General features: G+C 55.0%; 1 protein-coding gene and 1 pseudogene across 2 annotated transcripts in view; one reads left to right on the top strand and one right to left on the bottom strand.

The window, feature by feature from the left end:
* The window catches only part of KCNK3 (potassium two pore domain channel subfamily K member 3), a gene marked incomplete at both ends in the record, with an annotated part of 34,328 nt that extends 29,687 nt beyond the window's left edge, over window positions 1–4,641 (top strand). Inside the window, one exon of the mRNA XM_081101012.1 lies at window positions 3,695–4,641. Within this exon, the coding sequence (XP_080957138.1) occupies window positions 3,695–4,641 (947 nt within the window). The remainder of the gene's footprint in view (window positions 1–3,694) is intronic.
* Window positions 4,642–17,695: 13,054 nt separating this feature from the next.
* LOC308525926 (small ribosomal subunit protein eS1-like) lies at window positions 17,696–18,768 on the bottom strand (annotated as a pseudogene). The gene is made up of 2 exons: window positions 18,764–18,768; window positions 17,696–18,486 (listed from the first exon to the last, which is right to left on the bottom strand). The product of its transcript is annotated as a small ribosomal subunit protein eS1-like (transcript).
* Window positions 18,769–23,502: the final 4,734 nt, after the last annotated feature.

Below are 23,502 nucleotides of genomic sequence, written 5' to 3'. Positions count from 1 at the left end.
CTGTAATAAGATTCATCATTAATATTGATGTCCAGCCCCATGATTAATTTTTTTGGTCCAGCCACCCGGCTTCCTCAGGTGAATCCCATGCCCCCAGCTGGGTTCCAGGCCCACCGCTTAGCTGAGTTGCTCCCACACAGGACATGCTGGGCCTGTTTGAATGAACAGGTCAACCCTGGTCATGCTGAGCCAGAGGGCGGAGGACCAAGCATTGCGTTTAGAATGGAGTATCCTGGGTTATAGTTCTGGCTCTGCCATTCACTGGCTGCATGACCTTGAGAAGATCACGTTTCCTCTCTGGCCTTCATTTCCCCCATCTGTACAATATAAGGACTGAGCTCTATGATCGCTAAGGGCCTCTGTGGCCCTTAGAACCTTAAGTCAATGGTGGATTCAGGCCGGGTAGCTGGAAGACAAGGGGCAGGGACAGCCCTGGTTAGTTCTCTGAGAGAGTGGCTAGGGTCTTATGGTTGGTGCCTGGGTTCTGGCTGGTCAGTCCACTGGATACAATGAAGGAGGGTCCTCAGACAATGAGCCCCAGATGGCAGCCTCTGTGTATCAGTGACACACAAGGACAGATGGAGCCCATCACCAGGGGACGCAGGGCTGGACAGGAGGGAGAAGATGGGGGTTATTGTTTGCCCCTCTCCCCCTTGTAAGCCCCAGCCTGATGTGGGCAAGGACCAGGCAGGCAGTGGGCCTGCTGGCAGGCAGACAAGCCTTGCCAAACTCCCAATCACTTCCCAGACCTCCCAGGGTCCCCTGGGAGTGGCTCCACCCCAGCGGGCACCCCTCCAAGTGGAGCCCACGTCAGCAGGTCCTCACAGCTCCCTGGCCCTTTCACCCAGGGACAGTGGACCAGGCAAAGGGGCAGAGGCATGCTGACCCGGGGCCCGATGCTTGGAGAAGTGTGTGATTCCCTGGGCATCACGCTTCTGGGGCTGTTTCTGCCATGTCCAGCTCGGGCACTGCCCGAGAATGAGGCACCGAGTGGAGCACTCCCCTCTCGGGGCCCCAGCTTCCCATCCTAGTCACCCTTCCTGGGTGATGCATTGGCTCCGAGCCACTAGAATGAGTGATGAGTCAGAAAGTCCTAGTGGCCTTGGCCAACTCACAAGCCCTCTCCAGCCTTAATTTCTCCATCAATGGAGATAGTCATGATAATGACCTTAGGAAGTTTTTGAGAATTAAAGTTTCAAATGTACCTGAAAGATAAGACCTTCAGCCTCAGCCTGTGGTGGGAAGTGGGGGGAGGCCCCGAGGGCCGCTGACCCCAAAGGTAAGGCTGGGGCCACCCTGGACAGGACCGTGGCTGTAGTGAGGCCTGAGGCTCCAGCCTGGTAAGAGCCTTTGGTTGAGCCTGGATGTGCCGCCTGCTTTGAAAATCACTCCATTCAACAGGAGGTGGGCAGGGAAAGGCGCTGTCATCTGCGCTGGGAGACAGGGAGAGCATGAGGGTCTCAGGATGGGGCAGGGAGAGGCCGGGAGGAGGGCGGTGTGAGAAATGCATAAGGGGAGGTGGCTGTCACGTCTGCTGGGACGTGGGCTGTATTCAGATGGGGGAGGGCCCCGCCTGAAGCTGGGGGGCTTTATGGGCCACCCACCATGGGCAATGAGGCTGCCAGGCGGGTGGGTGCTGAGTCTTCCTAAAGGCTGATGGGCCAGGGGAAAACACAGCCTATGAACAAACACAGGCTGAGGTGTTGGTGCTGGCCAGAGCGGTCCTTCTCCCTGATGGGGGGAGATGGCGGCCGGACCCCACAGAGACTGCCCCCACCTCCAGGACTCCCCCTGAGAGCCCCATCGCTGCTGCTTCTGTGGCAAACTCCACAGGTTCCAAGTGCTTTCACAGCCAGTCTCTCCCTTTCCCCTGAAGGCAGCTCTGCCAGGCGGCCAGGGCAGGGATTAGCAGCTGTAGCTCAAACCCCAGAGTGCAGGAAGGTAAGAGAGGTCCAGAGAGGGGGTGGATTTGCCCACCGTCACACAGCCACCAGGTGGTCATGCTACGGCTGGGGCCCACACTACCCAACCCCGATCCAGCCCATCCACAGTGTCATGCCCTCCCCCACACCCTGTGTGGTACTGGCCTGCTGGACAGGGAAGGACAGGGTGAGAAGCCACGCTGGCGCGGGGCCTGCCCAGCTGTCGAGGTGAGTTGTGATCTGGCTGCCATGGCCAAGCTGGCGGGCACAATCTGTTCTCACTCTGCTGCGACCTGGACAGGCCAGGCATGGTGGCGCACCAGCTCAGCTGTCCAGGCCCCTGGCAACGGGTGACACAGTCCCCAGCTAGATGCCGGGGTCAGGGAGGCAGGGGACCCCACTCTAAGGGTAGCTCACAGCCTCACGTGCCCCAAGCAGCTGTCCCCAGACCTCCCTGAGCTTGAAGACTCAAATGGTCTTGGGCTGACAGATGCCTACTTTATTGGACCTGAGCTGACCCCTAGCCCAGGTGGAAGGTGAGGGCAGCCTGACACTTCATTCATTACTCATCATAGTGAGCTCTTCTTGAGCACTTGATACATACTAGGCTCTAGGCCAGCCGTGGGCAAACTATGGCCCGCGGGCCGGATCAGGCCTGTTTGAAATGAATAAAACTAAAAAAAAAAAAAAAAAAAAAAAAGACCATACCCTTTTATGTAATGATGTTTACTTTGAATTTATATTAGTTCACACAAACACTCCATCCATGCTTTTGTTCCGGCCCTCCGGTCCAGTTTAAGAACCCATTGTGGCCCTCGAGTCAAAAAGTTTGCCCACCCCTGCTCTAGGCTAAGGGCATTAAACACATTTTCTCACTTATTTCACCCCCAAAAACCCTGTGTATTAGCCCCATTTTACAGATAGGGAAACTAAGGCTCAGAGAGGTTTAAAATCACACACACAGTCCATGGGAGAATAAAGATTTGAATTCAGATCATACACCAAAGCACGCAGTATCCTGCCCTGCCTCATCGAAGGTGCTGTGGGCATATCCCCTGGGCATGAACTAGAGAGGAACATGACAAGTCCTGCAGTGCCTACCCTACACCCTAAGCTAGCGTTTACCTGTATCTGTGTAGTTGGTGACCCTGGGGGACAGGTCAGGGGGTGCTGGTAACATTGGCCCTGGCGTTCTGAGCTGAACCTTTTGTGCCACTCAAAGTAGAGGTCACCTTCAGCTGGGAAGAATCCAGAACAACTGCATGGAAGAAGCAACATTTGGTTAAGTGTCTATAAGGCTTTGAAAGGAGGAAAAATTGGAAAGCCTGCCAGCATTGTTTTTATTATAATAATTTCATTAATAAAGTAATGTATATCTTAGCCCAGCGAAGGAAGCAGAGCCAGGACCCGTAGATTTCATTTGACTAATGAGGGAACGTGTTCAGACAGTGGGAGTCATTTGCCCACGGTCACCCAGCCACTAGTAACAGGGCCAGAGCTGGGGCCTAGGTATTCAGGATCCAGCCAGGATCCTGTCCCCCGAGGGCTCCAGGCAGAACTCCATTTGATGGTTGGCTCAGAGGGAAGCTTCCTTCACTGCTGGCCTCTCCAAGGTGGGGCAGGTGTAGGCAGGGCAAGGGGGGGGGGGGGGCAGGGGGCAGGAGGCAAGGGGCAGGTGTCTGGCATCCACAGCCCCATAGAGCTTGCTTTCTCTCCTCTTCCACTGTTTCTCTCCTCCCTCTCCCCCCGCCCCGCCTCCCCCCCCCCCCCAGGCTATGGCCACGCAGCGCCCAGCACGGATGGCGGCAAGGTGTTCTGCATGTTCTACGCGCTGCTGGGCATCCCGCTCACGCTGGTCATGTTCCAGAGCCTGGGCGAGCGCATCAACACCTTCGTGAAGTTCCTGCTGCACCGCGCCAAGCGGGGCCTGGGCATGCGGCGCGCCGACGTGTCCATGGCCAACATGGTGCTCATCGGCTTCTTCTCGTGCGTCAGCACGCTGTGCATCGGCGCGGCCGCCTTCTCCTACTACGAGCACTGGACCTTCTTCCAGGCCTACTACTACTGCTTCATCACGCTCACCACCATCGGCTTCGGCGACTACGTGGCGCTGCAGAAGGACCAGGCGCTGCAGACGCAGCCGCAGTACGTGGCCTTCAGCTTCGTCTACATCCTCACGGGCCTCACGGTCATCGGCGCCTTCCTCAACCTCGTGGTGCTGCGCTTCATGACCATGAACGCCGAGGACGAGAAGCGCGACGCCGAGCACCGCGCGCTGCTCACGCGCAACGGGCAGGCGGGCGGGAGCCTGGGCGGCGTGGGCGGCGGCGGCGGGGGCGGCGGGGGCGCGGGCGGCAGCGTGCACACCACGGACACCGCCTCCTCCACGGCGGCGGGGGCGGCGGGCGGCGGCGGCGGCTTCCGCAACGTGTACGCCGAGGTGCTGCACTTCCAGTCCATGTGCTCCTGCCTCTGGTACAAGAGCCGCGAGAAGCTGCAGTACTCCATCCCCATGATCATCCCGCGGGACCTCTCCACGTCCGACACGTGCGTGGAGCAGAGCCACTCCTCGCCGGGAGGGGGCGGCCGCTACAGCGACACGCCCTCGCACCGCTGCCTTTGCAGCGGGGCCCAGCGCTCGGCCATCAGCTCCGTGTCCACCGGCCTGCACAGCCTGTCCACCTTCCGGGGCCTCATGAAGCGCAGGAGCTCCGTGTGAACGCCCCGCCCCGCCCCGCCCGCGCCCGCGGGGCCTGGAGCAGCTGGGCGGGTGGGCCGGGTGGTGGGGCTCCTGCCCCGAGGAGCAGTGGGGGTGGGCGAGGGGGCCGCCCCCAGCCGCCCTCAGCCCCTGGGGGACGCCCCACCCCTCTCCACCCTCCCCAGCCCCCTCCCCCCCATCTCCGACTGTGCCTGCTCGCACCAGCCAGCAGGAGCTGGGGCTCTGAGGACCCTGGAGCCCCTATCTGCGCCCTGCAAATTCCGAGAAATGTGAAACTTGGGGGGCGAGGGGGTGGAGGGTAGCAGGGAGGGAAGGCAGAAGCTGGGAGCCTCCCGTCCCTTTGGAAATCTAAGGAGCCCCCCAGTTCTCAGAGGCCCTGCTGGTACCCAGACTGCCCCCCCTCCCCCAATCCGGAGGGGACTTCGTGTTCCGTGTACGTTTGCATCTCTATTTATACCTCTGTCCTGCCAGGTCTCCCACCTTCCCTGGGCTCCAAAAGCCAGGGTGTCTTTGTCCAGGTCACCCCCACGCAGTCTGCTCCCCTTCCTCATCCCCAGTTATGTCTCCGAACCTCCCACGACCTTCCGTGTTGTTTTGCATGGCTTTGCAGTTATGGAGAAAGTGGAAACCCAGCAGTCCCTAAAGCTAGACCCCGGAGGGCAGGTGGACAGAAGCCAGGCCAGGCCCCCTACAGGGGCCGGCAGAGAAGTGAGGGGCAGAGAAGGGAGGGGAGAGCCCGTGGCCAGGGTGGTCCCGCTGGCAGGTGAGAGCCAAGTGGCCTTCAGTCACATTCCCAGAGGGGCAGAGGGAATGCAGCCTTCCGACCTACACTCCCCTTGATGGACCAGAAAACATCCTGCTGGCCATCCGGCCACTGCTCACCATGACCAACTGCGGCGTCTGTGGAATGAGTTGTCGCCTGGGAAACCACATCCTGACTCCTCATCGTCTGAGTGTCCCAGCACTCCAGCTAGGTCACCAGGGCAGGGATGCTCATCCACATTTTACCGATGGCAGTGAGGCCCAAACAGGGGGTGTGACTTGTCCAAGGTGACACGTACAGCAAAAGGCACAGGGGGACCAGAACCCAGGCCGCTTGTTCCCAGGAGGAGTGCTCTTTCCTTCCCATGCCTCTGCCCGCTCCTGAACGCAAAGCTCCTGCCCTGTGCCCTGGCACTGTGTGGGCAACGGGGCCTAAAACAGTCCCAGACCTCAGGTCTGAGCCAGTGCTGGGGCTAGAGAGCTGGCAGGCATATCCTGCTGACTTCATCCCTGACCCCACAGCCGGTGTTGGTGCCTGTGTCCCGGGTGGCTAGAGATAAGCTAAGGCTGCAGCAAGGCACGCCCCTCCCAGGTGGGGGGCGTGGAGTTGGTGTGCCAACGGCCTATGTCACCTGCCACCCAGAAACCCAAAGGGAGAGCAGAGACGGAGGTGGGAACCAGGCTCCCTGCGGGGACCCACAACTGGAGCTGGCGCCTGACTCAGGACAGCATCAAAGGGTGGGTGAGAGGCTTCTCCTCCCTCCGTGCTGCCCTCGCATGCTGTTCCCATGTCCCAGCTCTTGGACACGCTCAGCAAGGCCCACGCTGGCCTTCAGAAAAGCTGGAGTGGGGACCTCGGGGTGATCAGCCTCTGGGAACCCCTGGGAGGGAAGAAGTCTGGCCTGGCCTGTGTGTGAGTCCTGTCTCAGCGGGAGGAGCTGGCCGCCCACGTGCCAAGGAGAGCAGGGCCCAGGAGCCGGGGTGCCCTCTGTGTTTATGTTGAGGTGGGGAGCGGTGCCGGCTGCCTCTGTCTTGTGTGTGACCCTGCCCTCGAGGGGTCCTGTCCCGTCAGTCCTGAGGGAGCCACAACCAAAGTTGCAGGGAGATGGTGGGGAAGGAGGCTGAATGGCCCTGGGCGGACTGCTCGGTCTCCAGGCTCCCAGTCTCTGCTGGGTCTTTCCCGGGGAACTGGACGGCCAGCATTGCTTCCCTCCCCCCTCCCACTGCGGGCAGCCTTTCTGCTTCCCCAATGCCTTATGCCTGGGCACACTGCCACAGAATATGCAATATGTGTGGGTGACATGCCCCACGCCCACACCCCCACCCCGGGCAGCCCCCGGACCCCAAAGGCTGCGGCTGCCACGGCCTCCCTTTAGACCCTGCTGCCTATCTGTCTTCACACTGAGAATGGCGTCTAATAAATACTGCCCATGGAGACCAGGTTCAGGCTCGGCTGCCTCTGTCATCATATACCCTGAGAGCGGCCAGGGCTGGGCCATCTGCTGACCCGCACACACACCTCTGTGCACACTCTGGCCCCGCCAAGGTCTACAGACACACTCGCTGATGCACCTCGGGCTGACTAGACCCTTTGCGTCCACGGGCCTTAGGGAGAAGGCTGGGGACAATACTGGCTTCCCTTTTGTGATTTCCTCCCAGGTCCGGGTTTTCTGTTTCACCAGCAACAGCTATAAGACGAGACCTTAGAAAAGAAATCACCTGCTTCAATTCTCCCCCTGGAACATGAGTAAACTGAGGCCCAGAGAGGGCAAGTCACTCTCCCTGAGTCACACAGCAATGAGTGGGGGGGCCCAGGCTTGGAACCAGAACCGGGGATTCCAAGTCCAGCGCTCCGCCTTCTCAGGAGCCTTCGGAGTCTGATGGACACACACACACTGCAGCTGACAATGGCAGCCTCCGTCAGCCAGGAGTGGGGGTGCCCTTCTTCCAGCAGGGCCTTCCAGGCTCAGTGGCCTGATGGGCACAAAAATGTCTCTCTCACAGGGAGACGCGCCGCAAGCACCTTTCTTCAGGGTACATTTTTCTCTGGAGGGACAACGTGGCCTGGGACTGAACCCCAGAGCCCAGGACAGATGCAGCTGGTGCCAGCCCCCGGAATCAGCTGGCCAGTGGCTTTGAGATGTCTCTGAGTGCAACCCAGAGTAATGCCTTTTCTACGGCAACCCCAAACCTACCTGCATGCCTGTCCATCTCTCTCTCTTTCATGAAGTAATACTTAATCCTTACTACAGCCTTTCCATTCTAGTTCATGTGATGAAATGCTGGTCACTACCTACTCTCTCCCGACTAGGGCTCCCTGCAGATTGAAATACAGGGAGTGGGGTAGGGGCACTTGCTCCAGTCTCCACCCATATAAATCAACTGAAAGATAGAAAGAGAGGCCTATTTATTGGGGGTTCAGGGATCTACGGAAGCAGTGGTGGCTCCTGCACCTCCACTAGCACACACCCCCTCCAGGAGGCAGGCAATGTGACAGTGGTCCCGGCTGCTCTGTGCAGCTGCCAGCAGGCTCCTGGGACGTGCTTCTCATTGACCTGTGGCCCTCAGGGTGCCCACAGCTTCTGGTGGCTCACCCGCACCTAAGAGCACCCCATCAAACGCCAGGGCTCCCTGGACCAATTGCCTGTCTTTCTCAGCGCAATGACAGCAGAGATGATGTCATTTTTGAGGTCAGCTGTGGCCAGTACAAGGTTGCTTTTACTCTCTTTAGCAGTTCTTGCAGGACACAAACATGCTGACACTTGCCCTCCTGTCTTCTTTTCTTTTTTGTTAATCCTCACCTGAGGATATTTTTCCGTTGATTTTTAGAGATGGCACAAGGGAGAGGGAGAGACAGAGAGAGAGAAACATCGATGTGAGAGAGACACATCGAGTGGTTGCCTCTGCACATGCTTCCCGACCAGGGCCAAGGATCAAGCCTGCAACCAATGTATGTGCCCTTGACCGGATCAAACCCGGGACCCTTCAGTCCAGGGTTGACCCTGTACCCACTGAGCCAAACTGGCTAAGGCTGCCCCCCTTTCTTCGTCACCCAGGACAAAATAATCAGAGCTCGAAGGGGTCCCGGAAGGGCTGCATTCATCTCGGTCTTCCAGGGGGTGATCAGAATTGTGGCAGCGGTGAACTGCATGCCAGCCCCTGCCTAGCCCCTGAAGATTCGGAATTGCCCATGGTCCTACCGTGGGCTCTGTATCGCCAAGTGATGCCATCCCACCCTCCTCGCTTACACATAGTATCTGAGGCATCCTGCACTACAAAATGCATGCACAGCAATGCAAAACTAGAAACCAGCACCGCAGAAGGTGGAGGGCGCGGGGGGGAGGGGGGACATGAATATACCAAGATCCCAGCTGCTGTGGTGACTGTGTGAGCATCAGATGGAGACAGAAGCGTCCTGGAGCCAAGAGAGAAAGAGACCTACAACAGCAGCTCTTCCCCAGACGTGTCCCATGGTGTGCCTGTGGGAAAGGGTTCCTCGGTCAAAAGAAGCTGGGGAGACACTGTACCTGCCACTCATGCGTGGAGCTTCACAAGGCATCTTCGCTTATAAAGGCTCTGAGAAGCCCTGCAGCAAACACAGCTGCTCCCTCTGCTTCCCCCAGCCGTACCCACACTCATGCCCAACGCCAGACCCTCTGTTTGTGTGGCCTCTCGTGTTCCATAGAGCACGTCTTGGGAAATGCTGACCTATCAAAATCTCATTGTCTGATGAAGAGAGAAGGCTGATCCTCCCCCTCGATAAATTCTAAAAAAAAAAAAGTTCAGTGTAGAAGCCCTTCTATAACTGAAGGCCATGACATTACCAAATACATGTTTTATTCTCAATTACGTGTCCGCTCGAACCAAGGCTCAGAGCCAGGATCGGACCGTGGGCTGGTGGCGGAGCTGGGCTGTGAGCCCATCCCAATGGCCCTGAAGCATTTGCTCTCACCCGCCGCACTGTCCTGTCCCCAGGCCGGCCCATGTCATCAGCACGGGTTTGGCAGAAGTCACAGAGCTAGCTGTTGAGGACACGTCATTCCTTATTCAGGACATTGGTGAATGGAGAGGCTGTAACCTGTCACCCTTCCAAAATGACAGATTCTGATGCAGCTAAGAAACCCTGTTCCACCGAGATCCTCCCACTCCCATGCATGGGGCCAATCTAGCCTCTTTCTACAGGCTCAGCATTGCCTCAAGCCCAACAGCATCCCACAGCTCATCTTAGGAAGCCGGGGACCGGGGACCAGGAAGGGACTTCTTGCGAGAGGAAAGAGCACTCTCCCACGGGGACCGTGCTGGCCTCCCCAACCCAGGGCACACGTCACCGCCTCCACTGAGAAGCTGGCGCCCCCTCTCTCTCCCAAAGCCGTTCAGACTCCATTTTCCAAGAGGCCCCTGAACAACCCAGTCTATAGGGGGCACGGTGCCCTCCCCTTGCCCGGGTGGCGGTGATGCTAGGACGACAGCCTGAGGCACTGCCATCACCTTTGGCAAAGCCCGCAAAGAAACACATGCACACCCTCCTCTAGGCCATTGGCCCAGCTCCTGTTTTTCAAGGGAAGGGATTGTTGTTTACAGAGAGGAAGTGAGATGCTCAAGGTCATGAAGCAAGATAATGGTGCAGCCGGGATTAGTATCCAGATAGCCTAACTTTCCCTCCACACACACACACACACACACTCACACACACACACACACACACACACGCAGCGGGGCCCAGCCTTCTCTGACTCTGATTTCAGATGAAAGCTGCTAATCTCTGGAGTTGAGTCATTCTCAGGCTGGAAATTTCCCACATCGAGGTCGGGACAAACATGGGGAGACTCACATCTCTGCCCCTCAGCCTCCCAGCTGCAGGGAAGGGCCTTGTGAGCGGTGCCACCGCTCAGGCAGGGGCTGTGGTGGAACTGACCCCCAGGACCTTTCTGGTCCGGAACTCCCCAAGAGTCCATACTAATGGCATTTGCCATTCACAAAGCTCTCTCACTTGGGTCTCTCCTGTCATCATGGGACAACCTGGGGATGTAGGTGAGGATTAACACCCCCATTTTCAGCACTAAAGCTCGGGAAACCCAGGTCCTGAGAGCAGGGACTGTCCCACAGTCACCTCTGTTTCTGAGCGCTGACCAGGCCACCGGGCACTTCCTTGGGAGCCCAGCCCAGTAACTCTTGGCCAGCGAGTGCCCCACGCAGCTTGCCAAGCTGGATCCCACGGTTGGAGAGCCCCCAGGTGGACACGGCTCACAGAACCCATGAGCAAAAGGAAACAAGGAGCTATGAATGCCGTGCCCACTTCACCACGTGCCCCTGTTCAGCACTGCGGGACCCCCGGGCTTTGGACCAAGGGCGGCAGTGTCCAGCCAGCAACCTCTGCCCTTCAGCGGGAGGGGCTGAAGGTTCCCAGGGGAAAGGTCAAGTCTCTGACCCACGCCACCTCCCAGGATCAACACTCTTCCGCAGGTCTTGTTCCCTGAAGAGGGAGCATGTGACCAGGTCATCCCTGACTACGAAATACTCTGGTCCGACTACGAGATCGGAGTGGATTCTGGGCCTGTGCTGGCCCCAGCACTGGGATTGGAGAGGCACTTTCTAATTGGCACAGGTCCAACCTGGGAAGCCAGGGGTGCTGCTGTATTGTGCCCTGCTCTCACCATTGTAGTTAGAACTCCCATTCTGCCCTCGTTCCAGACCAGAAAAAGCTCTAAGGAGACGTTTGGCTGCCTGGGGGGTACTGTACCAGTAATGCCAGCTTCTCTCCTAAGGTAAAGGGAACGCCAGAGACTTAAAGCTAAGGCTGTCATTGGGCATCTGCTGTGCACCTTAGACTTAATAAACCTCACAACCACGCTACAGGACAGGTGCCGTTACCCTCGTGTTGGTAGATGAGAAAAGTGAGACTCAGAGAGGTTAAATGACTCGCCCAAGGTCACACAGCTATTGAGTGGCAAGTCCCCAGCCAGGACCCTCTGAGAAATCCTGTTCCACCCAGATCCTCCCACTCCCATAGGTAGGACCATCTAGCTCTTTCTACAGGCTCCGCATTGCCCCCAAGCCCAACAGCATCCCACGACTGAGGTAGCCAGGGGCTGTGAGAGCTGCTAGAGCTCGGGCACTTTCCGCTGTATATCCATGCCTGGAGTGCATCTAGCTCAGCCTGTGCCCCCGCCCCCCCCCCCCTCCAAAAAAAAAAGCAAGAATGGGCTCAGCAGCTTCCCTAAAAGGTCAGTCTTGATTTACAGGAGCCTGGCTCTCTGATGCAGCCCCTTCATTCATTGAGCAGCAGCTCTAATAACCATGAGTGTCTTCCTTCTCTTGAGACAAGAACTGCTTTCCTGCTCTGGCTGTGCCCTCTGGGGCCACATGCAGTAATTCCCTCTATTGTGGATTCAAGATGTCTCCCCTCTGGACAGGTGCCTCCCAGTCTTCTCCAAGGTATTCTTTCAGCCCCACCTCCCGTGACAGTGCAGCCTGGTTCCCTTCTCTGGAAGAGCTCCAGTTTACCCCCAAAGCCGGTTCAGAGCTTGATACACCATGTATGGTCCAGCCAGCCCTGGATTCTGTTCTCCTATTAATGCAGCCTAAGAGTGCATCTGGCATATGGGCAACCACCTCACCCTGAGCGTGCAGCCCACCCACACCCCATGGAGTTTGTCATGTGCCACACCGCGGCAGACTCTATTGGTGACCCAGTCAAGAGCCATGCCTGTGCCCTTCTGCCTTGATGGCAAAAAGCTGACACTGCTCAGGTGCTCGCTCACCTTCTCCCAGCCCCAGTTCCAGGGACAAAGCTAATTATGATGACCTCGGGCGGGCATCTTCCCAGGGACTGGACTAGGAATGAGGGTGCCCTGTTCTGGTGAATGGGTCCTTCAGGGAAGTCTGCTGGGGCTGCGGGGAAAGACCTTCCTCTCCGAAAAGAAAGCGCAGGGAGGAAACACTGCTCGACTCTAACTGGCCACCAGGCCTGTGCGAGACGCCTGGGACAGCAGGAACGGCAGCAGGAGACAGAGAGCTTACTTGTCCCTGTGACTCTGAATGGCCCCTGGAACTCCTTTCCTCGGGACCTCTTGTCACAAGAGAGGGGAAGTGAGAGAGCCAGATGGTTTTCCCTTCTGACAGCTGAAGGCCCGTCGCCCATGAGCTCCTGCAGCAGGATTATCGCACTAGCTGAACCCGATGGGCCACAAGGAAGAAATGGCTTTGTTTGTCCTCCCTTCGTGGGCTTTGTTGAGTCTCCCGCTCTTGTCCGTTAAATAACAGCTGGGGCCCATTTCAAAGCTTTGTGGTCACTCTCGGGTAAAAGGAAGTCTGGTTCAAAACTTTAATCTCAAGTCCATCCGAATGCTAATATTCTCCCTGCTCCCAGAATAGACATCCTTCCACCCACCTTTTATTTCTGGCCGCTCCACGGAGGTGAAGAGGGACTAAAAGCCAATGGAAGCCCTCCTGTGGCCCGACTCCGAGTGCTGCCTCTCCAGGGTCCCCTGTGGGGTTTGCAGATCCCCCACAGGAACATCCTCACTGCCCCGTCCCACAGAGGGGTGATCCACGTCCCCAGAGCTCCAGCCCTTGGGGTTCACCTCCCCCAGCTTCCTCTCTAGCCCCACAGCCAGCCCACTTGCTATAAAAACCTAACAGTGGCCCAGCCACCTGCCAGTGTCCACTTGGCCCAGAGGACACCACACATCTTGGCCATTCCAGACAGTGGGCGTGCGGGCAGTGACCCTGCTCCTCTCCCCAGTGCTCCCCACCCTTGTTCCCACGGGCAGAGGGTGGGCAGCAAGTTCATCTCCCAAGCAGTCATCTAGCCTAGGAGGAAGAGGCCCTGTCCCCGTCTTGTCGTTTCTATGAGTGATTCCGGGAGCCTGGCTGGGCTGGGGGAGTGGGGAACCACAGCATTCTTCGCCCGGGCTGACACCTCCCGACGACAGACCCTCCCTCCTCTCTCTGATCGCCTGCTTGTTTATCCGGGCCAGGGAGGGCTGAGGGCGTCTCTTTGTCCTTGACTGTGCATGCTGGTAGCAAATTTCAGGGTCAGAGAAAAAGTCTGTGCCTTTCATGTGCCTTTGGAGCCAGGCCTCTCCCGCACTGACGCTGGCAGTTTCTCTGTTTAATGTCCGTGCAGCATGTCGTTGACTTCCTGCCACTAGAGCTCATCTGGTTGGCTCCAGACTTTGGATGATGCTCCAGGTGCCAAAGCCGGATCCACTATTAAATCTGTCCCGCTCTCTCCCAGCTCACATCACCCTCAGATTCGATCATCCAGCTCTCTGTGCCATTATTCAAGCCTTTGATGAAAATATCAAAGAGAAAAGGCCCAAACAGAGGACACTTCATGCAGGGCGACATGCACTCCGGCGTGTTCTGGGTGAACTGTCCCTGGGACCAGCTCCTTCCCACTGCCTTTTATCTGTGCTCTAAACTTGTCTGTTTCATCCCGGCTCCCAGGTGGCTGGGCTCCAGGCCACCACGTGCTAGTCTGCCAGGAAGCCAGTGACCTGGGCTGGGAATCTGCACTTCCTGCGAACAGGTGTTGCCCGGCCTGGCTCAGCCTTCACGCCCTCCCCCACCACCTCCTTTGGGCTTCCTCCTTTAGCTCAGCTCTGCCCAGCCCCAGCTCCTGAGCTGAGCACTGCCCTTCTCATCACCTTCCCAGTTCAGCCTCAGCCCCTCTCTCAGGCAACTGGTCTGCCCCTGGGGGGAGGAGGTGGGAGGCAGCCACTGGGCACTCAGAATGGCCCCAGGAATTGAGACCTGCCACAGGAAACTGCGGACATCCGGGGCCCCTAGGTCAGTGGGTGCTGAAGTAAGTGGAGCGAAGAGTATTTATTCAGCCAGGAGCTGGGCTAGGTGTGTGACCAGAGCCCACGCACAGCCTGGGGATGCAGAACAGCTGTCTCCATCGCCTGGTGAGGAAATGGCTTCAGGGGGTCCCATCACTTGCCCAACGTCATCCAGCCAGGAAGTGGCAGAACCAGGCTTGGACCCCAAGTTTGTGTGTTCGCCTTCCACGCTGGTCACACACCCCCTGGCTCGCTGCCACCATGTTCTCACCTTCCCAGGGTCCCCGCCCAGGCAATTGGGGCACCAGCTGCTTGCTTAGGTGGCCTCTGGAAGACAGGGCAACCCTGAGCACAGTCCTTCCCGACCCCAGGAGGGAGCAGCAGGTTGGTGTGATAACATCAGGCGGTAGGGAAGCCACCTCACTATTCCCGAGACCTGAGCGATCTGCGATTAATCTTCCAGATCTGGCACCAGAGACGCAGTATGAGCCTGCTGCACCCCGCCCCCTCCAGCCCATCGTGGTGAACAGATGGGCAGACCCCTCCCGGGGGCTAAGTAGGGCACAGCTGAGGCTGCTGGGAGGCAGGGAGGGAGAGGAGGTGCAGAACCAGCTCCACCCCACCTGCCAGGGCCCTGGGGCCTATGAAACGCAGGGTCAGCTCTCTGCCCACCAGCAGGGCATGAGGCCCGTGCTCAGGCAGACACCCACCCTGGGGCGCTCGGCGGAGCCTGGACGAGCACTGCCGGAACTCATGGGCCAGTCAGGTCATCCTTGCTAATTCCAAACCCCCTAACTGAAGTCCACTGGCCTGATGAGCAGCAAGGACTTCCTCCCGGGGCCAGAGTGAGTCCTGGGCAGTGCGGTGCCCAAAGCACCCAGGTCCTGACCAGGCCCAGCCTCTGCCATCAGCCCCCAGGGTCACCATGAGCACAGCGGGGTGGGGCGGGGCACGGAGGGCCAGCAATGCAGACACAGGCAGCAACTGTCAGCGCTGGAGGGGCTTGAGGAACCATGAGCTCAGTGCTTTGTTTCAGAAGCAGCACAATTTCAGAGCTTGTAACAGCCAAACACTGGAAGCCCGCCAAGCATCCAGCAGCAGGTAAATGGATAAACCAACTGAGTGTGTCCATGCCAAGGCGACCTCCTACTCAGCAACACGGAGGAATGAACCGGTGACCTGTGCAGCGTGGATGAGTCCCAAGTCACCACGCTGAGTGAAAGAGGTGAGAGAAAGGATGTGCTGGGGGAGCCCATGCATATGAAGCTGAGGAAAGTGTAAACTGGCCCAGAGGGACAGAGAGCAGTCCCTGGTGACAGAGGAGGGAGAGGGGGTGGCAGGAGGGGTGTTCAAAAAGGTACAGGGAAGGTTTGGGGTGATAGGGACTTCCACCAGCATGACTATGCTGACAGTTTCATAGGTACATACATACACAGAAATGTATCAAATTCCACATTTTAAATACATGTGATTTATTATATGTCAACTAGAGGCCCGGTGCACAAAAATTTGTGCACTGGGGGTGGGGGGGGGTCCCTCAGCCCGGCCTGTGCCCTCTCGCAGTCTGGGACCCCTCAGGGGATGTCCACCTGCTGGCTTAGGCCCGCTCCCTGAGGGATCAGGCCTAAGCTGGCAGTCAGACATCCCTCTGGTAGCCCGGGAGCCCTTGGGGGATGTCCACTTGCCAGCAGGGAGCAGGCCTAAGCTGCAGTCGGACATCCTTAGCGCTGCTGAGGAGGCAGGAGAGGCTCCCACTACCACCACTGTGCTGGCAGCCATCAGCCTGGCTTGTGGCTGAGCAGAGCTCCCCCTGTGGGAGCGCACTGACCACCAGGGGGCAGCTCCTGCATTGAGCATCTGCCTTCTGGTGGTCAGTGTGTGTCATAGTGACCAGTCATTCCCAATCGTTCTGCTGTTAGGGTCCATTTGCATATCACCCTTTTATTATATGTCAATGTTATCTCCAAAAATAAAAGCTGTTTATAAAACACAAGGAGCAGAGGCACTGAACATGGCCCATCCAGGTGAGCTGAACACACCCCACCCACCCACACCTCAGTGTGTCCTGGTGGCTGGGCTGGGGGTATAAGCTCCCTATACCTCCTAACAATAGGGTCAGTGGGGAAGCCACCAGTGCTTCTAGTCATCTTCTGCCAAGCCCAACCCAGAACAGCTGTAAGCACGGAGTCACCAGTGTCACACGCAGCCAGATCTGTCTCAAGGTGTACAGATGTAACAAGCAAACACCAGGCCCCACGGGGTGTTGCTGCACAGACATCAAGCAAAGGTCGACGGGTCTCTACTTTGGAGAAGAGAAAGGCCGTTTCCACTCCACTCTCCCAGGGCTAAAGCAAGCTGGGAGGCCCCCTGGGTGGAATCAAAAAGGAGCCACTTCTGGAAGGCACAGCTGCTTGTGGGGAGCAAGCAGCCCTCTGTGGGGGAAAAGAGGGTGCCCCTGCTCCAGGCTTGGGGAGCCACTCAGCTGGGAAATAGCACACGGAGGTGCCTGATGCCCCTCCCACGGGGCCATTTTTCACGCAGGAGAAGACTGTCCTGCCCACACAGTGGCTGGCCAGCCCCACCCCCTGAAGCCCATCTCCGCTGTGGAGAAAAGGTCATTTTGCTCAGAGTCGCTAAAAATTACACATTAATAGCCCTGCTGATTTCCAGCAGCTTCAAATGCTGGCTTTGGCCAAAACTTCTTAAAAAGGCCATCCTCCCTTCTTATTCCATAGAGTTTACATTTTATAATATTTAAACAGAACCACTTTTAAGCAAAGATACGCAGCGCTTTCCTCCCATGTCCCCATAAAAAGTAAAATCTGGGAACCGTCTACATCAGATGGCTACGGCATACCTCCTGAGCTCAGCAGTGATTAGCTCCATCTCCAAAATAGCTTGGAATTCTACGGCCTCAACCCGGGGAACAGCTTCCTCCAAGAAGCCCTCAGGCCTCCTGTCTGGGCTCTGTGCCAGGGATATCAATCCCAGGAGAAGGTGTCCTCTGAAGAGGAAGTTTCTCCACTCTTCGTACATATGGCAGCTACACTTACTGGCTCTTTAATGTGTCAAGGACACAGACTGCTGAAAGAACTACATATAATTCATTTGCCAAGTCAACCCTATAAGGCAGCTGTGACTGTTATACCCATTTCACAGATGGGAAATAGAGACGCCAACAGAGCAGCCCACCCTGATTCTACATCCCATGCTTTTCAAGGCTCTCTGCCCAGACAAGGCATCCCAGAACTGACAGAGAGACAAACCTCTCACCAGGCCTGGGGTCCCACCAACCTCTTAAGCCTGCCCACCCTGCCATCCTGCTAGAGGACACCTGACTGCATCCTCCACCATTTGAGCCCAGAGGAGCTGAGCTCTGAGCTCTCTCTTTTTTATTTTTTTTCTACTTTTTTGAATCATTTACCCTACAGTGGCCATGTTTTTGTTTTAAGTTAAAATTCCCTCAGGTGACTCAAGGTTATTTTTCACAAACAGGATTGTTTTTTTTATATGTCACCATTAAAAGTCTGAATTTTAAAATAATTCTTGGCCTGGGGCTCAGATCCACCAGCTATTGCTACTTTCACACCCGTCTCATCCCCAGTAGCTTTCCCAGAACTGCGACCTTCCCCGTGACGCTGCATGAGTTCTCCCAATTCGAACGCGGGCTTCTTCCGCAGTTTGACTTTTCTAACAAGGACGTGATGGGGCGGATAATAGGTTGGCGCCTCCTCTGTGTATTTTCGGTGCGTCTGGAATCCGCTTAGAATCCGTTTACTGGCCGCTTCTCTCAAGTCATTTGTCTGCACCTCTCGGGCCATGATTTTCATCATCTTCTTCCGGATGTGGCGGGCCTGTTGATGCTGGGCATAAGAGGTCTTCTGAACGGGATTGCTGTGTTTTTTAGTGAAACCAACACAGAATCGACAAAACAAATGACCACCAGGCGTCTTGGCGTGGACATGAGCTTCAATCACGGTCTGCCATTTTTGACCGTGGAGCACATTTGGTCACTGGTAAGATCCACGCCATGGAAATGAACCAGGCAGATTGCGCCCTGAACTTCCTCAGCAATCAGCTTGAGTTTTCTAAATGCACCTTCATGGTTCTGCGGGTCAGCGAGGCCCACTTCAAAAACACGACCCTTGAGACCATCAGAAGCACTTTCGGTTTCTTAAGTTCTCAGTGGGTTTTCCCACTGTTTCTTATGTTGAACATGGCTGGTGCCTTCACATCATACCAACCACTTTCTTCTTGGCTCCCTCTTCTGCACTTGTTCTTGCCAACTGCCACGGTGCTGCTCAGACCAGGAGACTCCGTTTTTAAAAGATAGGTGGGCCCCTGGCCAATACCCCAAGGTTGCAGGTTCCATCTCAGGTCAGGGCACATACAAGAAGCAACCAATGAATGCATAAGTAAGTGGAACAACAAATTGATCTTTCTCTCTCTCTCTCTCTCTCTCTCTCTCTCTCTCTCTCTCTCTCTCTCTCAAAATCAATAAATAAAATTAATTTTAAAATAAAAGCTGGATGGCTCCAGCCACAGTGCCTCTCCTTTAGCAGCACAGGCAGCACGCCATCTAGCGGCTGTGAAGTGAATCTCATATCGGTGGCCCTGCGGGAGAAGAGCCTGGGATCCATCCGCAAGGCCCTTAGGTTGTCAGGTGGTCCGGCTGAGGTTCAGAGAAGGAAAGTGGCCAACCTAAAGGCACACAGCAAGTTAATATCCAGCTTCCAGGTTCTGGGGAAGCTGCATGTCTGGAAGCAGCTCTCGATTCCAGTAGTTGTGAGAGTAAAGGAAGGGTCCCGTTTGCCGGGTACACCATCTCCCTGACAGTGCATCCTTTACTCTTTACCATTTAAACAGGTAAGGGGACGCATGGCCCAAACGTACAAAAAGAGTATGTGGTGAAAAGTAAGACTCACCCCCAGCCCTCCACCACCCAGATCCCAGCTACAGAAGCATTATCAGTTTCTACATGTCTTTCCAGACACTATCTGTATATTTTAAAGTAGTTTTTTTTTTAATTTTAAACAAGTGGTAGCATTTCCCACACAGGACACTTAAGTTATCTTGGAGGTCACTTTTCATCAGCACATAATGAGCATCCTTTGTAAAGCACCCCGCCCCCCCCCCCCCCCCGTGTTCCCCATGTGGGTATGTGGAGGCACCACCATCTCTGTAACTCCTTTCCTTTTGATGGACATAATGATGCTACAACAAACACATGGGGAAACCTATAGAATAGGGTGTGGGACTGCTGGGATGATTAGTTATGATCCATTTTAGTCTCATATACCAGAAAACCGAATATAATCAGAGTTTAAATACTTAATGCCTCATTATCTCACATGAAACAAGTCTAGAGGCAAACAAAACAGAGGCAATGGCACTCCATGCTGGGGCAGAGGGTGTGCACGTGTGATTTTGGTAGGTGTTGCTAAATTGCCCTCCCCGGAGGTTGTACTGTCTTGATTTCCACCACTGGCCACAGCGTGTTTCCCTACAGCCTGGCCGACACCACATGCTCGTACTTTGTTTAAAATTTCCCAACTGAGTAGGTGAAAATGGAATTTATTGTACTTTTAACTTTTATTTTCCTTACGAGTAAAGTTGAATGAGGTATTTTCTTTTCCATGGATTACCTGGTTATATTCATGGCCCATTTTCCTCCTGTGCTCCTTGTATTGAATTTTTGTTGATACTTTTATTAAGATACAATTCGCATATGATAAAATGGTTCAGTGGTTTTAGTATATTCACAGGGTTGTACAGCCATCACCACAATTTAACTTTAGAATATTATGTCTCCCCCACAAAAAGAAACATAGTATTCATAATTACTCACACCCTAGTCCTCAACACCTCCCAGATTGAGCGACCACTCATCTACTTTCTCCATAGTTTAGTATATTCTGAACAGTTCATATAAATGTAATCACATGAAAAGTGGTTCTTTGTGGCTGGCTTCTCTCATTTAGCATGTTTTCATGTCTCATCTAGGTTGGAGCATATGTCAGTACGTCATTCTTTTTTTTATTTTTTATTTCAGAGCGAAAAAGGGAGAGGGAGAGAGAGATAGAAACATCAATAATGAGAGAGAATCATCAATCAGTTGCCTCCTGCACATCCCCTATTGGGGATCAAGCCCATAACCTGGGCATGTGCCCTGACTGGAAATTGAACCGGTGACCTCCTGGTTCATGGATTGATGATACTCAACCACTGAGCCATGCCAGCCAGGCAAGTTGCATTATTGTTAATGTGATTAAGCATTTATAGGGCCAGCCAGTTGTTTTAATTACTATCCAGGGTAAGCTAAATTAATAAAAATGGAACCCAAATAAATAAATAATACCATTCACAAGTCACTCCTGAGCTGAGCAAGCCACCTCCTTTCTGGGACAAGGCTGTCGAATGTGAAAAGCCAGAGGTTGGATGTGATCATGTTCCCTCGGGGGATCCATGTCTGCGCTGCATGGGAGCTGAGAATAACACCCTGAAACCGTGTGCAAGAGGGGAGGGCGTCAACCCCACCAGCCTCAGAACCTCCTACAGCGGCCCCATCCCTCACCTCGAGCCAGAAGGGTGTGAAACACTGGATCCCAAGTGTGAGACTCACCTCCAAGGGGACTGGTGTCAACTTAGAGACATCACAGAATCAGAGGAAAAAGCTACCGTGAGCCTGCGGGACAGCATATTGAACGGAAGATATTTGCCTGAGACGCGTCAATTCAGTGCAGCTGACATCATGGTTCACCTTCTCTGAGCGAGGGCGCTGAGCCGGGTGCCAGGCCGGCGGGGCTGTCGGCCGGAGCAAATGAACTACAGGGGGGCTTGATTAATTCTGAGTTTTAGGTAAATGAGATATCATTTTTAGTATAGGCATATGCCCAAACGATATTGAAGATACACTTAACACTAAAACAATGTTTCACTGCTCATCGGAAATCAAATTTAAGCAGGAGTCCATGCTTTATCTGGATCCAACTTGATCCTGCTCCCAGAGGACCAAGCCCAACACCAGCTTTCAAGATCCAGTGACCCACCCCAAGGCTAATGATCAGCACTGAAGTTAAGAAAGAAAGGCAGCCCTGGCCAGTGTTGCTCAGTGGTTAGAGTGTCCACCCTCCCACCAAAGGTCGTAGAGTTCGATTCCCAGTCAGGGGCATGTACCTGGGTTGTGGGTTCCATCTCTGCTGGGGTCAGGTGAGGGAGGCAACCAATCGATGTGTCTCTCTCACATCTCTCTCTCTCTCTCTCTCTCTCTCTCTCTCTCTCTCTCTCTCTCTTTCTCCCTCTCTCTCTCTTCCCCTCCATCCCTTTTTTCCTCCCTTCCATTCTCTCTGAAAAGCAATGGGAAAAATATCCTCATGTAAGGATTAACAAAAGAAAGAAAGGCAAAGAGGGAAGTTTTGAGATTGACCATATGAGGGCCTGAAGCTACAAGGAGCAGGTGACTCCTGATCTAATCATCTTTAGTCACCATAGAAACAAGCCATAAAATCCACCAGAAAGAGCTGGTAAACAATATCTGCCACCTCAGGACCAATAGAGACCATCCACATTCCCTTCCCTAGCTAGGTCCTGTCAGGCCTGGTTTCATTGCCCCAGTGTCTCCCAGGACACATCCAGGACTCACCCTGCCCTCCTCCTCCCACGGCCCTTGCTTTTCTTCCCAGCCACAGCCTCAGATGGCCGCCCTGCAATGCCCACCCTGTTGGGAGAGACAGGCAACTGGACACCCAGTCCTGTGTCAAAGGAAAACCAGAACCAGACAGTAGTTAAAGCGATAAAAGCAATATTGCAACAGGGAAAACCAGACCTCAGTCCCTGCAGGGCTATAGGAGCTCAGTTCCAAACCCAGCCTGGGCAATGGTCATTTACAGCCGAATAGCAGGGTGAGGCCAGTGGGTGGGAAATTACTAAGAGGGAACGTCAGATGTAAGGGGGATTCTGGCTAAACTGACGCAACAGGATTCCTGCTAACCTGACAGCAGGCCAGGGTGATTAGCCATCCCCTGAGGGAGTGTTGGGGAAAGGGGGTGATCAGATATGGAGGGTGGATGGTTCTGGTTAAACTGACTTTGCAGGGTTCTTGCTAAAACAGGATTTTATCAGAAAATACATAGATGGGCCCAGGAGCAAGCTCATGACTTTGATTAACGTTTGGTCAAGCAAAGAATCTTTGTCACCTGCCCATGAGACGGTCACACTACCAGAGGAACAGGCCACACATGAGGGAAGTGGCCCAAGGACATACAGCAAAAAACGTGTTCTAAACACAACAGGTCTGACCGAACTGTCTCTGTCCTTCCCAGGGTAAAATAACTCTCTCCTAATCCAGGTTGGGATTCAATTGATTGGGGAAATGTTCAATCTTTCAGACAAGTCACAGGCTGGCCGTCAGCTTTGAATACAAATGCAGGGGTTTGCACTGAGGCGGTTTTATTTGACTCTGGAAATTAGAGGCTCTTTGAAGGTAGCATGCAAATTTGTTCAAAGTGTCCCTGACTGTGGGAGAAAAGTCCCAAAGCCCTGATCGTGCACTTAGGCAAGGGAAGTGCTCTTTAGTGCCTAGCCTGAGGTCCCTGCTACCTGGGAACACCAATGTCAACCCTGGTTTCACCTGTAAAGCCCAGTCTAGCCAGGCTGGCAGAGACCTGGAGCCTCACTGTAGGTCATTCCCCAACATGAGGCGTGGCTGGTCATTCCGTGATGTCCACATGGTAGTCTTTGCCCCGCATGACCCCTTTCTCCACCGGGAGCAATTCTGCTCCTCTGTCAAGCCCCTGCTCAAATCTTCCCTAAATTTCAGCACATGGGGTGACTGTGAGAACTGAGGCCACGGTGGCCAAGCTCCCAGCACAAGCGGACACAGATGGGGTGCCCAAGATGGGACCAGGTGACAAGCTCTGATTGTCACCCTCATGCCCTCGCTCCTGCCCCTCTTGAGGAACCGCATGCCTTTCCCAGCTCCGTCTCTTAAGCATTGCTACATGGTTACCCGTGTGCTCCCCCCTCTCCTCCACAACATCCCGAATTCCCTGAGGGTAGGGGCCTTGTCTCTCTTGTCTTTGGGGTCCCACGCCTGGCTCTGGGCCTGGCACTTAGTGGGCTCCCTTTCCAAATAAACCCTCCTGTCTCCTAGGCTCCAAGGACAACAGCTGATGAATGGTCAAATAATGGCAATAAATTAAGATTCATTTTAAGATATGGCTATAGAGACAGGCCAAGACTGTGCTGCTAGTGACATCATGTCGGGCTGGTGACACCATTGATCATGAATAATGTTTACTTCAGGACAGTGCCC

This window comes from Myotis nattereri, assembly GCF_964212035.1.
Source record: "Myotis nattereri genome assembly, chromosome: 10".
Classification (NCBI taxonomy): domain Eukaryota; kingdom Metazoa; phylum Chordata; class Mammalia; order Chiroptera; family Vespertilionidae; genus Myotis; species Myotis nattereri.
This window is presented reverse-complemented; position numbering and strand designations above follow the sequence as displayed.